At 54.5% G+C, this 18,929-nt stretch overlaps 1 protein-coding gene across 1 annotated transcript in view; it reads left to right on the forward strand.

Annotated features, from left to right (window-relative positions):
- COL27A1 (collagen, type XXVII, alpha 1) overlaps positions 1–18,929 on the forward strand; it is a 161,352-nt gene that overhangs the window by 41,157 nt on the left and 101,266 nt on the right. Inside the window, exons 5-8 of the mRNA XM_014528887.1 lie at positions 3,981–4,034; positions 8,232–8,285; positions 14,848–14,901; positions 16,289–16,342. Coding sequence (XP_014384373.1) covers positions 3,981–4,034; positions 8,232–8,285; positions 14,848–14,901; positions 16,289–16,342 — 216 coding nt within the window. The remainder of the gene's footprint in view (positions 1–3,980; positions 4,035–8,231; positions 8,286–14,847; positions 14,902–16,288; positions 16,343–18,929) is intronic.

Below are 18,929 nucleotides of genomic sequence, written 5' to 3' on the forward strand. Positions count from 1 at the left end.
TGAGGAGAGTTTCGGGAAGGGACTATTTACAGAGCTATGGGCAGCATCAAAGGAACCTACAGGGGCTGGCATCGCACAGGAATCCAACCTGAAGGTACAAGGGGAGGGGCAGGCGTTACCAGAGCCCAGCAGAGTTAAAACATGACCAGGGTTCTTTGACAGGAGTTGGGGCCAAACTACAGCACAGCAGGGAGGGAGCAGGGAGAGAAATACTCTGCCCACTCTCTCCTGCAGTGGCCTCCTCTCGGCCAAACCCAGCCAGAGCAGAGAGCAAGGAAGCCTGTGGGTGCAGCCTATAGGAGCAGCTTCCCAGGGCACAGAGTGGATCTTGGGAGCAAATGGAGAATAACCAGCACACACACGTGATTTTGGAAGATGAGGATTATGCCCCCATTTTACAGCTGGACAAACTGAGGCCCGAAGGCATAAGGAGAGAACTTGCTCAAGGCTACACAGAGAAGCCCTGTCCCAGTAGGCCCTTCCCTAGGACAGAGACTGGGCACCCTGTGCGCCATTCTTGGGAATAATCGGGAGCTCAGATAGAGGTAGGAAGGCCCTTTGAGATTCCCTGACTTCTCCCCCTCAGGCTATAGGCACTGAGCAGAGGTCCAGAGACTGAGAGTTCATCGCTAAGGGTCTCCCGGCAGTTAGCAGCACACAGGGTTGGACTCAGGTCTCCCAGATCCCAGGCCTGTGAAACCTCTCCTTGCTTGCCGCCAGGGGCCATGCCACCAGAGCTTACTTCTCTCTGCGAGGCTTGGCAGGCGGGCCCTTGCAGCTGGACACAAGGGTGGACTTGTTCCATCAGATGGGGTTCCCCTAGGTCTGGCTGCCGGAGGCCAGGACCCTTGGGGAAAGCCCAGAGTGGGGGTTTGCTTGTTTCCATGGCTCTGTTTGCATGAGCCCTGAGCCCGGGCCTCGTCCACCTCCCGCAGACAGGCCAGCGGCCCCCGCTCCCCTCCCCCCAGCTCCGGGCCCTCTCAGAGGCCCCGTTGTTTGCATCGTGGAGTGGAAAATCCCACCCCGGCCCTGTGAATCATCCCAGAGTCACCCGCTCAGGCTTCAGCCCTGGAAAGAAATGGCAGCGTTTTTCCACTGCACGGAGAACAGGCAGGGTCTCGGATCCGGAGAGAGGGGCGCCCCCCTCACTCACCCACTAACAAAGTGATCGCTGAGTGGGGGAGGGCCAGGCCTGTGGCTGTAGCTGGGCTCGGGGTGGCCCGGCCCAGGTGGGTAGAGCAGGGCCGGCCGGGCCTGCCGCTGGGGGCTGGGCTGCCATGTCAAGGAGTCAGGCTGTGGTCTGACATCACCAGGCCGGGCCGTGGGTCCCAGCTGGCACTTAGAGTCTGCTGTGCAGATGTTGTGAATGAGGTCAGGTCCCAGCTTGGATGCCCCCGTTTCTGGGGCAGAATAAACGCCAAGAGGGAGTGTCCAGGCCCTCGGCAGTGGCGGCCCTCCAGGGTCATGAGGGAACTCCACCCACAGATTGTCCCGTCCTGGGGCCCTGCACCAGCCCTTCACCCCTCCGGGCCTTGCCTTCTTCTCTGGGAGACGGGCATGGTCTCACTTTTCCTCTTCTGCTAGATAACCTAGAGGAGGAAATCACCACCACCCTGCAATTCAGGAAGTGCCGGCGTTGGGAAGCCTGCGGAATGTTCATTTGACACATGCCCACGGAAGGGAGGGGAATTATCCACGTTTGCACAGCCAGTCAGAACACCTGGCCAAGGTTTTCTGCGTGGAAGTTGCGCAGGGGAGGAGAACACGTCAAGTGGTTTGGGGTTGAATCCAGGTTCTGCCTGTTAGCTGTGCAGCCTTGGGCAAGTGGCTTTGCCTCTCTGAGCCTCTCTTTGATCTCTCATCTGTTAAAGGGGCTCGGTGATGACAACAACACCTACAGTAATGCTTAGCCTTAGCCCCTGCATTTCCCTTTAACTCCGGGTCGCGTGAAAGAATAGGGCCAAGGAGGGCCTTCTAGGAAAGGAAATCTTTTGCTCTTCCTGAAAAACAGATGTCGAGGAGGGTGGCTTAAAATTTCACACTGGGGAGGTTCCAGCAGCTTGCTTTGCAGAAACAACAGCTAACTTTTGGGGCGTTCACTGTGTGCCAGGCACCGGGATTAGCACTTTTTATAGATTATCTGTCAGCTAGATGCTGTTATATCTTATTTTGTAGTTAAGGAATGAAGCTTTGGAGACTGGAAGTGGCTTGCCCCGAGCCACAGAGCTAGTCAGTGCGGGTGCTCAGTGTGAACCCAGGGCCCCAGTCTTACACTGGGGAGCAGCAGGGGGTAGGCTGGCCCTGGATCGCAAACCTACAGAACTGGACCTAGGACTGGAGACCGTCCCTTCAACCCCCGGGCTCTGCATGGGAGACTGTCGCCAGCTTGGAGGCTCAGAGACGGCTGGAACTTGCCCGAGATCACACACGAGTCCCCCTCTCTCCACCCTGGGGGGACTCTTGTGTGACCTCCGGCAAGTGCTAGCTCTTTTCAGTGACCCCGGGGCCCTGGGGCCCACGTCCGCCCGTCTGGATCTCTCTTCTGATTTTCATTCATGGATGAGCAAGCACGTGGTGTTCACAGGCCAGCACTGTGAACTGAGGCTGCCCAGCGTGAGGTCTGGATTAATTACCAGCCAAACCGGACTGGGTTTTCAACACTGATTTTAACTCCGGGCAGGAAACCTGGAATCTCTGCTGTTGATGGTTATTTGAAACAAATGAATTCCCCAGGCCTCACACATCCTCGAAAGCCTGGCTTCCTCCGAAGGCTCCGTGTTCAGCTCTTGAGAGCAGGCACTTGGTTGATCCTCACTCGCTCCTTCGGGGCAGACGGGACAGTCGCTATTGAGCGCTTTGAAAAGGGGAGCAGCGGAGAGCAGACAGGCTGCAGGGCTTGCACAAAGTCTCCAGTATCAAGTGGCAACACCAGGATTTACACAAAGGCCAGCACGTGGTGTAGTAAGTCTGCCCGGCTGTCCCCCTTCCTGTGTGAAGGAAAGAGGGGTGAGGCCACACAGGTGCTCCCTGAGTACCCTATGGCAGGGTTAGGCCATTCTCCTAAAGGAAATGGGGAGCTATTAAGTGTTGTTGAGCAGGGGAGTCCCGTGGGAAGGTGAACCCAGGCTGTGTGGAGGACTGGAGAGGCGGGAAGGGAGAGGCAGGGAGAAGGCAGAGGCAGAAGGGGCTGTGATGAAGGCTGGGCCAGGCTGTGGCCACTGAAATAGATGAGACATTTGAATGACGATGGCTTACAATAATACCCTACTCACACATTTACTGCCTCGCATTTCATCCTCAAGATAATACTGTGAGGAGGGTATTCTTGTCCCCATTTTATAGGCATAGGCTGGTTAAGGAACTTGCCCAAACCTAGCTGGTAAGTGGCAGCACTGGAATGTGAAACCAGGCCTGTCTGATGTGTCTGCCCTTTATGCTCCACTGCATCTCCGTGGTGTGAAGATGCTTGGTGTGACCTTGGGCAAGTCCCTTCTCTGCTCTGCCTCTGCAGACAACTTGGCTGAGCTCAGAGGTCTATTGCTGTATTTTATCAAACATTTGGCTGAGCCCTGGGCAGAGAGAGATGACTCATATCCCATTAGTTCCTTTGAGGAGACTCGGGTCTTGTGGGAGAAACAGGCTTCTAAGCAGACAATTCCTTGAATAGTATAGTGGCCTTTAAAATAGAGGGAAAGAGGGAACCGTGGCCCAGATTGGAGGAGGGGTCAGGGGAGGTTTCCTGGAGAAGGTGGCAGCCTAACTAAGTTAGCGGAGTAATAAAAGCTGAGAGTGTAAAAGGCTGAGAAATCAGAGCGGCAAAGGCCCGGAAGCTCCGAAGAGCAAGAGTTCCTCAGGCAGGGCCCCCAGGGAACCACGCTCCTTAGCCGTGGGCAGAGTTCTGGGGCAGGTTTGTCGAATGAATGCTTGCACCCATTCTCTCATCATGCCACTGGTCACTGATGCTATTGCTTTCTCTTCAGGGCCCCCCTGGGCTGCCTGGGCTCCCTGGACCCCCCGGTGCACGGGGACCTCGGGTAAGTGATTGCACACCATCCTGTGGAGCCCTGGTCGGCTCTCTGGCCTGCATGCCCTGAAGTCCAAGCTCTGCTGTGTATCCTCAGGCTACTCCCTGCCCTTCCCTGGCACTCACTTTCCACTTTGTCCAGTGGAATGGACCTAGGGCTCTTAGGGGCACTATGTGGACAGACATGGCATGGGACAGGGTCTCCGGTCTATTGTAGGTATGACTCTTGCAGCCTGGGGTGGAGAAGGGGTTTCCCCTGAGCCGATGGGCTTTGGTGTTTGTCCAGGAAGAAAGCTGACCTGGGAGGACACGGCCCTTACACCCATCTTCCTATATCTACAGGACCATCCTGTGGGGGGGATGCTGACATAGGCAGCTAGATGGGCCATGCCAGGGAGTAGGTGAGCTCCAGTGCTGAGAGGTTCACCGGAGGCTGGAGGGTGGCTTGGCAGGGCCGAGGTGGCTGATGTGAGCTAGCCCAAGCCTCTGAATGAAAAATAGCTCCTATGTGCCTGGCACATCACTTCATGCTGCCTTATCTGATCCCTTCTTCCCCAGGACCCCCGTGGGTCAGTAGGGTCACTCTCCTTTTAGGAATGAAGAAGCCAAGCATCTAATGAATGGCAGAGCCGGGACTAGAACCCAGGCTCTTAACCCTATGCTGGGCCCTCCCTCTTGGAGGGGAATCTGCCCCCTTCCCAAGAGGACTCAGACCCATGGCGCCTGGCATCTGTGCCCAGGCTGAATCAACCTTTCCCACGCTGGGTGCCTGGCGAAGCCCAGGCAGAGGTAGCTGCCTGGGGCATATTTTTAGCTCTGAGCCCAGCGGATGGTTCTGGTTATGCAATTACTCGAGCCCTAGTTCCATCTAGACCTGGCCCTGTGCTCCCGGGCCCAGGGCTCTGGAATCTGCTGTCAGCAGCAGCCTTTCTTCCTGGATTTGGAGTCTCCATGGAGCACATGCCCAGAGCTTAGGACCACAGGGGTGTCATGGATACTGCTGGCCTTGACCTTGCAGCCTGGGTCCAGGATGAGGCCTGCTGACCTAGCATTCCAGGCCCAGGCAGCCTGCCCCTGCCCCGTACTCCTCCTGAGCCCTCCGGCCTCTGAGCTATTGCTCAGGCTGTGCTCTCCGCCGGACACACCCTCTTCTGCAAACGCCTCCTCCATCCATGGCTCAGATCGCACGCCAGCTCCTTTGCTGCTGACCACCCCTCTGGGAGCTCCGGCCAGCTCCTTTGCTGATGACCACCCCTCTGGGAGCTCCGGCCAGCTCCTTTGCTGATGACCACCCCTCTGGGAGCTCCGGCCAGCTCCTTTGCTGACGACCACCCCTCTGGGAGCTCCGGCGGCACTTTATTGGGCCCTCTGGATGGCACGGATCACTTTCCAAACCCACATCGACCGCTGATCTCCCTTGACTGAGCTGCATACGCGTGATCTCATTGCATCTTCCCAGCCACCCTGAGAAATAGGTTCCAATATTATCCACATTTTAGAGGTAAAGAAACTGAGGCTCAGAAAGGTCTGGTGACTTTGGATAAAGTCAAACATCAGGTAAATCCAGAACCGGGATTTAACCTGTATGGTCTGAGTCCAGAGCCTGTGGTTTTAACCATCCAGGTGCTAATTTTCTATCTATTCGGCTGAGCCCCTCTGGGCCAGAGACAGCCTGCTGACCCTCTTTTCCTTCCACGACCCCTCGCACAGTGCCCTGCGTGCAGCAGGTGCTGGGAAATGGTTGCTGATGAGTTCTAGTCTGGGAGTCGAGAACATTTCCACGAAGAAGTTGTGTGATCTGAGCCAAGTGCTTTCCCTTCTCTGGGCCTTAGTTGTCCCATCTATAAAACATGGGATCGTAGTGAGGCATTCCTAAGGCTCCTCCCAGCTCTGAAATTCCACAAGTGAGTGAATGACTCTCCTGACATCCTTCTGTCTCTCATATGCCCCAGCACCCCCCCAACCCCCCCAACACACCCCTCATCGTTCTGTTTCTAGACTACAAATTCCATAGATCATAAAATTCCAAAGATGATAGAATGCTGGGATTAAACAATCCCAGCTCCTCGGCACAGATGGTGGCTCTGGGGTTTAGGGGAGGGTGGGGCCTCATCTGAGGTCAGTGGCATGCCCCTTCCCACCTTCACATAGTCCCGCAGCCCATCCGCCCATCCACCATCCGCCCATCCAGGGAGGGACGTTGGGGAATCCCTGGGCCCTGCCCCCACCCGCCTTTCTGGGCTGCAGCATTTATAGAATCGGTCTGCTTGGCTCCCACTCAAGTATGTGCTTCGTTTCTAAGCAAGGCCGTGGCTGGAGAGGGGTGGGGAGGTGGGGGCAGGGAAGCAGGAAGCCCCCACCTTCACGAGCTGCTGAGCGGGGGTAGCTGAGTGCTCCAACCCACCATCTTTGGAGCAGCTAGGGGCACAACTGGGGAGAAGTAGCCACCCTTGACCTCGCATGGCTCACGCCTGGTTCTGGGGTGCTGGTCAGGGGCCCCTCCTAAAACATTCCCCCCATCCAACTGTTGCCCAGTTCAGGCTGAGCTCGGAGGTTAGACCCCAGGAGCCTGGGCTGGGATGAACATCGGAGTCTTCCAGATTCCTTAGAGACCGCTGGGTCCCAGTCATTGATGGAACAGACAGGAGCCTGAGGCTGGGGGCAGGGAGGCTCAGAGTGGTCCTAGCCGGTGCCAGCAGACAGTATTAGGTAGGATGTTGGGAGGGACTGATTGTTCTAGAGGGAGGCTCACCCCTGACACTGATTAGCCCCCCAGGCTTAGTGAGCTTCTAAACACCGTTCTTTCTAGATGTTTTCAGAGACGGGGAGAGTTCCAGTTCAGACATCGAGGAAGAGGGAGGTGCCTCGGTTGGAATGTGACAGGCTGCAGCTGGGAAGTTGGCCTCGGACAGGGAGGAAGGCAGCGAGTTCATACACAGCCAGCCAGATGGGTCAAGAGGGGGCAGGGACAGGGCAGTGTGTCTGGAGGCTGGTGCGGTGGGGGGCACGGTGGGGCCTCTTGAGGTGCCTCTCCCCACCCCCATCGTCCCAGAGTATGCCTCCCGGACAAAGACTCTCAGGAATTACCTGACTCCTGGGGCCCTGTTTTTATCACTGGGCTGCAAGGCTGTAGTCCAGGCCCTTGCTGGAGAAAGTGGACGTAACTGGACCCAGCTGCTGTAGCGGATTTGGATATGGCCTGGGAAAATCCAGTGCCATGAATAAGCCCTGGACTTGAGGCCAACGGGCCTGGTTCCGGCCCTCACTTGGCCATGACTCTACTGTGTGACATTGGCCAAGACTCTTTGACTCTCTGGGCTCAGGCTTCCCAGCTGTTCCGTGGACCCTGGAGGGGGGCGCTGTAAGCTCGGAGCCTGTAGGAATCCAAGGGGGAGTGCTGACTATGTGGCTACAGGGGGGCTGTGCCTTTGGTCCAAAGAGGCTCAGGATGCCCTTCATTGAACCCTCAACTCCAAGGGCTCATACAACAGTCCAGCTGGAGGCTGAAGGGTGGACGTGTCCTTTAGGCAGGAGGAGTCCCCAAAGGCTCCCGGGAGGAGGTGACCTTTGAGCCAGGTCTTGAAGGATGGGTTGGGTTCCAGCTGGAGGGGTTGGATGGCATAGGCATGCCAGATGATGGGAACAACATGGCAGAGGTGGTGAGGGGAGAAAGTACCGGGCCCAGAGCAGGGAAGCAAACAGCTGAGTGTGCTTGGAGCTCGAGGAAGCCAGCTGGGAAGGGCTGCGGCAGCCAGCTGGAGAGAAAAAGGGGGTAAAATTCAGCTGTTAAGGGCTTGTCCTCTGAAGTCACATCTGAGGTTGAGATCTAGCTCTTGTCCCTGAGCAGCTGGGTGACCTGAGAAAGTGATAAACCTCTGAACACCAGCTTCCTCGTCTCCAAAATAGGAATAATGATAGCCCCGATCTCGTGGGTTAGTGGGTAAAATGGGATCATGAGTGGAAAGTGCTTAGCACAGGGCCAGGCATCCAGGCGACTCGTCGCAATGCTGCGCAGACTTGGTGGAGAGAGAAGACGTAGGGGCCCCTCTCAAACATTCTCCCTGCCCAGCCTCTGCCCAGTTCAGGCTGAGCCCTGAGGTGAGACCCCAGGAGCAATGCTGCTCCAAAGTGGTGAGGGGAGAAGGCACTGCTGTAGGAAGTGGAAGGGCCCCGGCTCCCCTCACCTCTGTGTTTACTTCTTTTTCAGGGTCCTCCTGGGCCTCACGGAAATCCAGGCCTCCCCGGCCCTCCTGGAGCCAAAGTGAGTATTTGCTGTGGGATCTGGAGATCGGGCCATGGAGTGGGTGCTGAAATGAGGGCCACATTGGAGCGTTTCCCAGGGGCTCCTGGTGGGAGGTCCTCAGGTCCACCGGCCCCAGGCACTCCCTGAGCGCCAGGCCTTGTGCCAGGCTGGGGACACAGTGAGGAGTGAGGAGTTTAGCCTCCGGGTGGGAGGGACTTCGGAGGGAAGGACCCCTGGAACCCAGAGCCCTCAAAGGGCGTAGGAGGAAAGATCATTTGATGCTAAAGAGGGAGGGCCTGGAGTGTCTGACCAGGGGACTCAGGTCTGCTTTTGAGCTGGGGAGGGGTGTGGGAAGATCGTGTGTGAGGAAGATCACTGGATGACACGTGGAAGAGGGACTGGGATGGGGACCAGAGCAGAGGCAGAGAGACCTGGTGGTCCAGGGGAGAGAGGAGGCTAGCCTGGGCCAGCTTGGGGCTGTGGGAGGAGGGGGAGTGGGTGTATTCACAATGCGGAAATAGGGTAGGGAGGACTTGGATGAGAGGTGAGAGGTCGTGGCTCCCCGATGTTAGAGACGGAACCTGGGAACCAGGGAGAAGGACTAAGATGATGTTGTGTTAGGAACCTGTAGTCCAGCCAGGTGGAGACGATTCATGGACAAAAAACACTCTAAGACTCAGGAAAGTTCTGAGCTGGCGATGGGACCTTGGGAGATGGCTGGCACACAGATGCCACCTTCCCCAGGGAGCTGCTGGAAATGGCCCAGTTAACTTCTAGATGAGCCCACAGAGACCAGAGTGACTGGTGCTCCGAGGGCTGTGGGGAATTCCAGCCTGGAGAGCCTGGGTCCATTCCTGGGGCGTGGTGGGAGAACAGGGTTGTCAGGGCGGTGGGTGGAGGGAGAAGCGAGGGCGCCAAGAGGAGTGCCAGACCAGGGAAATTTAGGTCACAGGGAGAAGTGTGGAGGAATGGCCGGGGAAATGGGAGGAGGGGGAGGAAGATGCAAGGCCAGGGAAGCCCAGAGCTCAGCGACCAGGCTGAAGCAGCTCAGGGCAGGCTGGGAAGGGCAGAGGGACTCCTGGTTAGGACGCCGCTCAGCCCAGACTGTCATCGAAGGGGCGGCCAGGTGAAGAATCTCTCTGGGCTTTGGTTGGCCCAGGCGCAAGGTTGTTCTTTGTTAACCCTACTGTCAAGGTTGAGTGGCTGAAGTCAGCCATTAACTGATTAACCCAGGTTGGGCAGTGAGTGACAGCTGGCCGCCTCTGGAGGCCAGTCCTGGCTCCTGGAGCAGAACTCCTCTGGCTCCCAGCTTGTCGGGGAGTTTGGGGCAAAGGTCATACACAGGTAGACCTGGATACATGAACATATGGCACCAGAATGCTGGTGCAGGAGCACCAGCCTCAGCCCCTGTGGGTCCATGACTATGGCCAGGGCTGGGCTGGGTCCTTCCTTGGAAGGTGTGCATGGGAGCATCAGATGCCCAGCGCCTAGCAGCTGCCCAGAGGGGCTCTGGGGTTTAACAAGGCAAATACTGATGATAATATCTACCATATATTGGACCCTTACTGTGCACTGGACACTATGCACACTCTTTATGTAGCTTATCTCAATTGATCCCCACAAAGATCTGTGAGGTGGGTGGAGATACTGTACCCATTTACGGATGGGGAAACTGAGGCTCCAGCAGGTGAAGACACTGTCCCCTGGGAGGACCTACTTCTCCGCTCCAGAGGGGACCTCCTTGGGAGACTTCTGCTTTGTAGCAGCCTCAGGTCTCCCAGGTCATGGGGTACACCAGGATGCTGAGATCAGCAGCTGTTTTGAATGGCCAGGTTTGCTCAGGAATGTATCTGTCTGGTCTGGGAGGTGAGACAGGTCTTCCCAGAGGATGGGGAAGTTGAACTGAGGTCTGAAGTGCTGCAGGTAACTAGGCAAAGGGGCAGGAGAAGGCTGCGGAGGGCAGCAGGCCTGTAGGTGGTGGTAAGACTTTTGGACTTTATCCAAAGAGCAGCAGGAAGCCATGCAAAGATTTGCAGCAGAGGTGACACGATCAGATGAGGTTTGCAAAGGCTACTCAGGCAGCTCGGGAAGCAGGGCCTGGCTAATGGTTTGTAGAAATTATGTTTATATATTAAGATTATTAAGAGTTCATCTACCTTATAAATATTTTCTAATTTACTGTTTGCCTGCTTAAGAGTATTCATGATGATTTTCACAAATCAAAGTGATTATATATATATAACTAACAATAATCGCTAACACTGATTAGGAACTTAAAACATGTCAGTTTGGAGAGGGCTCCACCATATGTGAAATGTATGGTTATTTACTTTTATTCTTACACATTTCTTTCCCATCCTAAGATCAGATAGGTATTCACTTATATTTCTAGTCATTTCATAATATCATTTGTACTAAAAAAGTTTAAACCATCTGGAATTGATTTTCAATAAGGGGACAATATGAGGTTGGGCTCTAACTTTATTTTCCCTCCAATAGTTAACCGTTTATTAAATAAACTTTTCTCCACTCATTACTGTATGATAGATCAGAGTCTGTTTCAGTCCACTGAAGTATGTTTCATTGCTATTTATATTTTTTATGTTAGTAAAGTGCCATTTTATATTATGACATTTACTATCTTTATACTGTGTGTCTTCCCGCCCCTGTTCTTTTAAAATATTTCTGGCTATTTATTCTGTCAGATGTACTTTAGTATGCTCCTCTTAATAATTTCCTTATAAAACCCTCTTGGGGTTTTATTGGAATTGTATTAAATGTGCATATTAATTTATGAAGAATCAACATCTTTAAAATATTAAGTCTTCCCATTTAGTTGAGTTTTTTTAAATGTCTCTTAGTAACTTTTATTGTTTTTATTGCATAAGCCCTGCACAATTCTTATTAAGTTTATAGTTGGGAATTTTATATTTTGTTGTTGTTATGAATGGAATATCTTCCTCATTATATTTTCTAGCTTGGCTCTCAGCTATTGAAGAGAACTGTTGACTTTTGTATTTTGCACTTTTTGTGTTTATTTTATAAACATGCTCTTTACTGAATTATCTTATTAATTCTAACAGTATTTCAGTTAGTTCTCCTAGATTTTCCTAGATTTTTTTTTTTTTTGCAAAGAAGGAAATATTTTTGTCTCCTTTTCCTCAAAGGTTAGTAGTCTTATTTGTTTTTCCTGCCTTATTGCATTGGTCAGAACTCTAAACACACAAAATAGTAGTAGTGATAGCGGAAAGTCCAGTGAATCTTCAGAGAAGGTTCCAGGCCTGGGGCTAGATCAGATCTCTTCACCTCCCACCCTACCCACAGGACAGGGGCTCAACACAGTTCCCATTCCTACTGTGTTTGTATTTAGGATTCGCCTTCCCATCCACCTTCTAGTTGTTCAAGGCTCTGTTCACGAGCCCAGGCAGTTCCCTACACAGAGAAGAAAAGCAGTTTGTCCAAGGTTACACAGGCTCTTGGACTGGAGAGCTGGGTTGGTGACCAGGTTCTTGTCCTCACCAGGATGTAAACAATGAATTAAAGTTTACATCTTCCTTATGTCTCTTACTGGGGAGTTGGCAGGAGTATGGCTGGGAAGATGTCTAGCCTTTTCCATCGTGGAAGTCACACCTTCCCCTGACCAAGGTGCCTGGAGCATCTCTTGAGCTTTAACTTCATTGGCTCCCTCCTCGTCTTCCTCCAGCCTTAGCTTAGCTGTAATTCCTGTTAGGAATTTAGCCCTCAGTCCTCAACTTCCTCCTGGACTCCACGTGTTATCTGCAGAGTATTGAAATGTTCAGAGCTTGAGCTCTGAAACCAGGCTGCCTGCATCTAAGTCCCACTTACTAGCTGTGTGACCTTAGACAAGTCACTTATCTTCTCTGTGCCTTAGTCTCCTCCTGTGTGACATCGGCAGAGGGGTAGTTGCTACCACATAGATTTATGTGTGGAGAGCTTAGGCGTGTATTCGGTAGATGCTAAGCTTATTATTACCATTACCCGTCTCTCTGGCTTCTCCCTCAAGAGCGTCCCAGGGGCGATCCCTGTGTCTCGTTCCCCACTGTGGTATTCCCTGCAGTCATTGCCGGACTGGCTCACAGTAGATGGTCCATAAGGATCTGTACCTGTGGATGTTGTCCTCAGGCGGGGATTACATCCCAAGCACTGTGCTGCTGCTGACAACCCACAGAGAATCCCATAAGTAACTAAAATGCCCCAGGAAGAGCCCCTGGCAAGGGAGCAAGGGCGTCATCTCTTTGGGCCTCAGTTTCCCCTTTTATAAAATGACAGAATAGGATACATGGAGGCCCACTCCGAAAGCTTTGTAAGCCCAGCTCCTTTACCAGCTGTAGACTGAGGTGGGCAAGGGCAGGTGGGGAGAGTAACTGTCCTTTTTTGGCCACTGGAAACCCAGGGAGCCCTGGGCCTGGCCTTGCATCATGGACATAAAAGGTAGTGGAGTCGGGCTTGTGAGCAGCAGAGGGCGGGAGTGTCAGTGAGGGGCAGCCGCAGTGTGAGATCCCCGAGGGCAGGTTCTGCAGAAGGGACTGGAGGGGCCCAGGGGAACAGAGGGTTGGGGTCCTAGCAGGGAGGGGCTGCCCTTCAGCCTGGGGCAGCTGGAGGGTGTGGGAGAAGTACCCAGGCTTCCCATTTATAAACAAGAGCTGAAAACTCAGACAGACGGGGATGAGTCAGACCTAGTAAGACCTGGCCTCTCACCTGCGTGTCACCCCAGGCTGTGACGCAGCCTCTCTGACCCTGGTTCTGCTTCTGAGTTGCATCACGGGAGCGGGGGGGGGGGGGGGGGGGGGTGTGTGGCGTGTTAAGAGGACTAATGGAGCCTGGCACAGTGTTGGGCACGGAGTGGGTGGGCAGTAGAAGGCTGCTCCCTTCCCTCTGTAGAGCCCTATCCAGTTTGGAATGCAATGATTTCTTGAGAAGAGCGATTGAGTCAGAATTTGGAAGGTCTGGGTTCTGACAAAGAGAAGAACCAAATGGGAATTAATTGAACTTGGCCAAACCACCCCTCCCATGTGTCACATTCATTATCTCACTGGCTCCTTGCCAAGAAACCTGGAAAGCTGGCAGGTGTATGTGCGTGTGTAAAAGTGTGTGTATGTGCATGCACCCATGTGCACATGTGAGCGTGTGTACAAGTGCCAAGGGCACATATATGTACCTGTGTGTAGGTGTATGAGCATGTGGGCATGAGCCTGTGGGCATGCATGTGCATGCATGAGCCTGTGTGTAAGTGTGTGCATGCACCTGGGTGAGAGTATGTGCACACACCTGAGTGCATATATGTATGTGCAGCTGTATGTGCCTTTGTGCCTGTATGTGTGCATGTGTGCATGCCTGTTTGTGTGTGCTGCACAGCCCCCATTTTAAAGGTGAGAAGACAGGGCCCAGAGAAGTGAAATGACTTGCCTGAGTTCCCACTGTGAGACCCTGGCTTCACACCAGGACTTCTGACTCAGGGTCCAGCTGGGAGCGGGAGCGTGGGAGTGAGGGTGAGGGACAGGCTCAGGGGCTCTTGGAGGTGACATCAGGGTGGACCGACTTTCCAAAGGGCTGTTTGCTGAGTAATTTAGCCAGGTTGGGCCAAATGAGCGGGCCCACAGCCAGGAGTGCTCTTTCCAGCCTTTAGGAGACACAGCTGGTGAACTAGCCCTTTCTCTGGGCCCAGCTCTCAGGAGCCAGACTCTGCAATGGGGACACTCCCAGATGCTAAACACAAAGGGTGCTTGTCTCTGAAGGAGGACCCGCTGCTGGTCTGTTTCTCCCTGAAATACTACCAGTTCTAACTCATCTGCAGGGCTCTCAGCTTAGCTGGCCAGCACCTCATCCCGGGGCCTGGACTGTCTCTTTCTTCTCTCTTGGCCTCCGTTTTCCCGAATATGTTATGGGGATGATAACACTGCCCCTGTCCACTGCATTGGGCTGTTAGAATCTAGTGAGGTGAGGGATATTGCAAACTCTGAGGGGCTGTACACAGATGCAAGTGGGTATTACGGCACCCACCCTGGATACTTAGAGTGCTGAGGAGAGCAACTGGAAATGGAACCAGGGGCACCTCTTGTCTGGGTCTCAGAAGCTCTCTGAGAGCCCAGGGGAACCACCTGGGAGGCAGTCCTAGCAACTCTCATGTGCAAGGTCGTGCGACCCGTACACAGGCCCTGACTGGGGAGGACACTCAAGCTGCATCTTGAAGAATGTTTATGTCTGGCTAATGAGGCCTGTGGAATGGTTTCCTTGGTGGGAGTGGCCGCCTGTGCGAGGGCCTGGCAGCTGGGAAGTGCAGAGCATGGCTGAGGAATGGGCTGTGGTCTGGGGAAGGCAGAGACGACCCTGTCTGTGTGTGTGGCTGGTGAAGGAGAGTCAAATCTGGGTAGGATGATTGGGACCAGAGGACCCAAGACTTGGGCCGCCAGAGGAGGGGTTTGGACTTTGCCATCACGCAATCAGTGGGGAGCGTGGAAGGTGTTGGAGTCTGGAGAAGCGGAGTGTGTGAGTGGGGGTGGAGGGAGACAGGGCTTAGAGTAGCGTGTGGGAGACATCCGTGGAATTGTTTTTGTTTCAGGGACAGAAAGGGGACCCGGGGCTCTCACCAGGAAAGGCCCACGATGGGACAAAGGTAGGTTTCCAGGGCCCCCGAGCTCAGGGCAGGGGGAGTGAGCAGCAGGGAAACCGCCGGGCCCTGGGGGAGCCCTCCTGCTGCCTGACAGTCTGGAAAGGTCGGCGCTGGTTTGGTTTTCACCTTGAAGTCCTTCCGCCTTTCCCCACACCAAGCCCAACGCCATTTCCTACTGTCTTCTGGGGTTGCAGCCAATAACACCCATAGAAGGTTTCCCCAGGACGTTCTTGGGGAATGTCCTTTTGCCGAACACGCGGCATGGCTTTCTGTAGGGCCTTCTAGGTGACCCTTGGCATCCAGAAGCTTCTTGGTCGCACATGCCCAGGAAGCATCCAAAAGACATTCAAAGTCCCCTCCGAGGTTAATGGACAGGTGTGTGAACGTCTAGGAGGTGGGAAGGGAATGGGCCAGGGGAGGGCGATGAGACCAGAGGTTTCCCCGTGGAAGAGAAAGCACAAGCATTCTTCCTGAGGCGTCACCCTGTCCACTAACCAAGGGACCTGGAGGGAGTGCAGGACCCTTGGGAACAGGGGACCCCATACTCCAGGTAAGGCCCCCAGCGTCTCAGAGCTCCAAATCCTGGAGGGAACACCCCAGTCTGTCTGCCTTCCTCTGGACTCAGCCTAGGAGCCCTCCTGACAGGCAGAACACTGCTTCCCACTGCGGCCTCCTGTGCTGGGGCACATACAAGTGGCAGCCCCCTTCGGTTTCCCCGAGTCACAGGAGGCTCAGCCCTTCACATCCTCACTGATGCTCTTTTTCATCCATTACCCTGGGTGTAAATGTTCACATGCACTCCCATCTGCTCCTCATTGTAACCGTGTAAACCAGGGCAGATGGGCCCACCACCATGCCCGGCAAGGATGAGGAATGCAGAGAGAGAGAGAGAGAGAGAGAGAGAGAGAGAGAGAGAGAGAGAGAGAACGCGCTGATTGGATTGAGGCAGATGAATTACATGCACCCTGGGACAGTGGTTCTCAAATATTTAGCATAGGACCTATTTCCCAAATGGTATTCTATACCAAAGTCCAATATAGAAAATATAGGGTTTCCCCCCAAAATGTATGCACACACTTTGAATAATGATAAAGGCAGCGCTTATTAAGATACATTTTATTTTCAAAATTGAGCTCTCAGCTGTTAAAGTATGTCTACACTTTGGGGGACACCCTGTAGATCGAATGGAGTGACTAGGTTATGTGGAGAGGGGCTGGACACCCTGCCCACTGGGCTGCCCTCACTCCGCTCAGAGGCCCCAGTCTCTCCGGAGGCCTCCAGGCCTCCTTGAGTTCAGTTCATGAACAGCTGGCCATGAGCGCTCACACTTCGATTTGACACGCGTCTCTGGTCCCATCCCCCCAGCTCACCCCTTGTCTCTGTCTTGCAGGGCGACATGGGCTTGCCCGGGCTCCCTGGGGATCCAGGACCGCTTGGACGAAAGGTACACCTCGGTTTCGATGCTTTGCCTTGCTCAGTGGGCTTCCTAGCAAGCAGGGTCATCTGGCAGGAGCTGGGAACCACCTACCCCCAAACTCCACCCCCTGCCTCTCTTAGCCCCAGCCCAGCTCCCTGGGCACAGGGAACATTGGCGGGAGGGGAGAGAGGTTTGCCAGGGTCTGTGCTTGCCTGGGCGGGCAGCACCTTGGCTTGGAGTAGGCCTCCCCTAACCATGGTTAATGAGGCGTGACAGGAAGTGGCCCTGGTTCGCTGTCCTTCCTCTAAGGGTGCAGCTACTCCTGGGAGGCCTTTCTGAGGAATACACGGGCGGGAGGTGCGAGGAATATTGCCAGAGCCGGGAGGACCTGCATTGGCCCAGGGCTCCACCTCCAACCTGCTGAGTGGCCTTGGGCCTGCGTATTACCTCCCTGAGTCCCAGCCTCCTCCCACCTGGATGGTGGCAATAGCCCGCCTCCCTTGACCCCCTATTGCCTGGGGCTGTCAGCCTGCAGCAGAGAGATTGGGAGAGTGGACTCTGGGGTCCGCCTCCCTTGACTCCCTATTGCCCGGGGCTGTCAGCCTGCAGCAGAGAAATTGGGAGAGTGAACTCTGGGGTCCCTCGGACCTGGGATCTATTGCTGCTATGCCGTCTCCCAGCTGTGTGACCTTGGGCAAGTCTAGAACTTCCCTGAGTCTAACCTTCGTCCCTCCCTGGTACGCTGCAGGGGAGGCAAATGCTCTGTGAAGGCAATAGGTGCTCTGTACCTTCTGAGCTGTTGTCATGCTGCTCCCGACCTTGTCCCTGCTTCAGCCAAGTGGGGGGAGTTACGTCTCTAAACGCCCTCGCAGGAAAGTCTACCGTTTTCCTAGACGGTGGGTCCCTGGCTTCCAGTGTCCCTGGATTTCTCCCCAGTTTCCCAGCCAGGGTCCCCCATCCTTCAGACTCAACTCTAGCTGTGCCCACTCCAGGAAGGCCCCCTGGGGCCCCAGCCTTCAGGCCAGGAGCCTCCACTCTGCTCAAGGACCCCTGACCCATCTTAGCTTAGTTATTTTTACCCCGAGTCCAGCCTTATCAACCGGGTCATGCAAGTCTTGTTTTGTCGCCTTCCCTACTGAGCCTAGCATGGGACTGCACATAGTAGGTGTCCAGGAAACAGGAGAGGACAATGCAGGCCAAGGGTCAACTGCTTCTTTGCAGGGAAATCCCCCCCCCGCCCCCCGTGCTGATGGGTTTTCCGGTAGAGACATCGGCATAGGTCTCCATGTCTTAAGCTTCTACCCTGGCTCCCAGCTGTGGCCACAGCTGTCATCTCTCTGGGCCATCTGGGTCTCATCTGGACAGCTGTGGTGCCTCCTGGCTCCTTCCTGGCCTTGCTCCAAGGGTCCCCATGGCACAGGGGACTTGGAGCCTCATGTCCCCCTCAACCATTTCTCCAGACCGGAGCCTGTGGCTGGCTGTGAGCTGGGGAAACATGGAATTTTCTGGCTCCGAGAACACAGGGGGACTCCCTCTCCCCACTCACTTCCCCTCGGGCTCCAGCGCTTTCTGATGGATGAGGTGTGAGTGGAAAGTCTCCTTCCAGTCCTGGCTCATAAAGCAGCCAGTGGTGGTCTCGCTCTGCGTGGCGGTGGGAGTCCAGCAGAGGTGGCAGGAGATGGGAAAGCAGACGGCCCGGCTCCTGCCTGGGTTCCGGGGCTCCCTGCTCTCGGCAGATGTCCAGGGAGGCCAAGAGCCCCCAACCAAGATGGACCAGCTCACCTGAGGAGGGAGGGGTGTCTTTTGTAAATTAAGGAAGAGCTTCCATGTGGTGAAAAAACTATTTGGCAAAGCCATTTGCACCCCTGGGCCAGCCCAGGCAAACACAGAGGAGTTTGGTCTGTGGCAGCCCTGTGTCACCTGCTCACGGAGGGTGGTCGGCAGAGAATGGGGAGCTCAGGTCCCCGGGGTGGGGAAGGAGGACAGACAGGGTGGGTCACTGCCTGGGATCCTCACTGTTTGTAGGTAGTTTCTCCTCCACAAGAATCTTTGGTGACAAATGTGGCCACTTTGCCTGGTCCTGTTGGGGGCTTTTCTGCCTCATCTCGTGGGAGCCTCGGGAGAAAGCAGACGTCCGGAGGCAAAGGGGGAGGTCAGCATCCTCTTTGCTCATCAGCATGTGGAATCTCGGTGTCAACTCAGAGTGACACCAAGAATCCTCTTCATTCTTTGATTTGACAGAATTGATTGAATGCTGGGCACTGAGCTGGATAAATAGACAAAATTCTTGTCCCCCAGAGCTTTTACTCTTGTGGGGAAAGGCAGACAATACAAAGAAAAACAGTGAAAATATAAGGTTTATTAGAAGATGAAAAGGCCTACGAGACGAAACAGGCAGAGAGAGGAGCTTGCGTTGGGAGGGCTCCCATATTAAATAGTCTGGCAAAGTGGAGGTGGCATGAAGAATTACTGCTCCTCATCACATCGTTCCCTCACAATAGCCTCCAGGAGGTAAAGCAGTATCATGCCTCTTTAGAGCTGAGAAAGCCAAGGTCCGACTCATTCATTCATTCATATGCATTCATTCATTCCTTTGCTCATTCATTCATTCCAC

The sequence above is a fragment of the Myotis brandtii genome, unplaced genomic scaffold (assembly GCF_000412655.1).
Source record: "Myotis brandtii unplaced genomic scaffold, ASM41265v1 scaffold658, whole genome shotgun sequence".
NCBI lineage: Eukaryota > Metazoa > Chordata > Mammalia > Chiroptera > Vespertilionidae > Myotis > Myotis brandtii.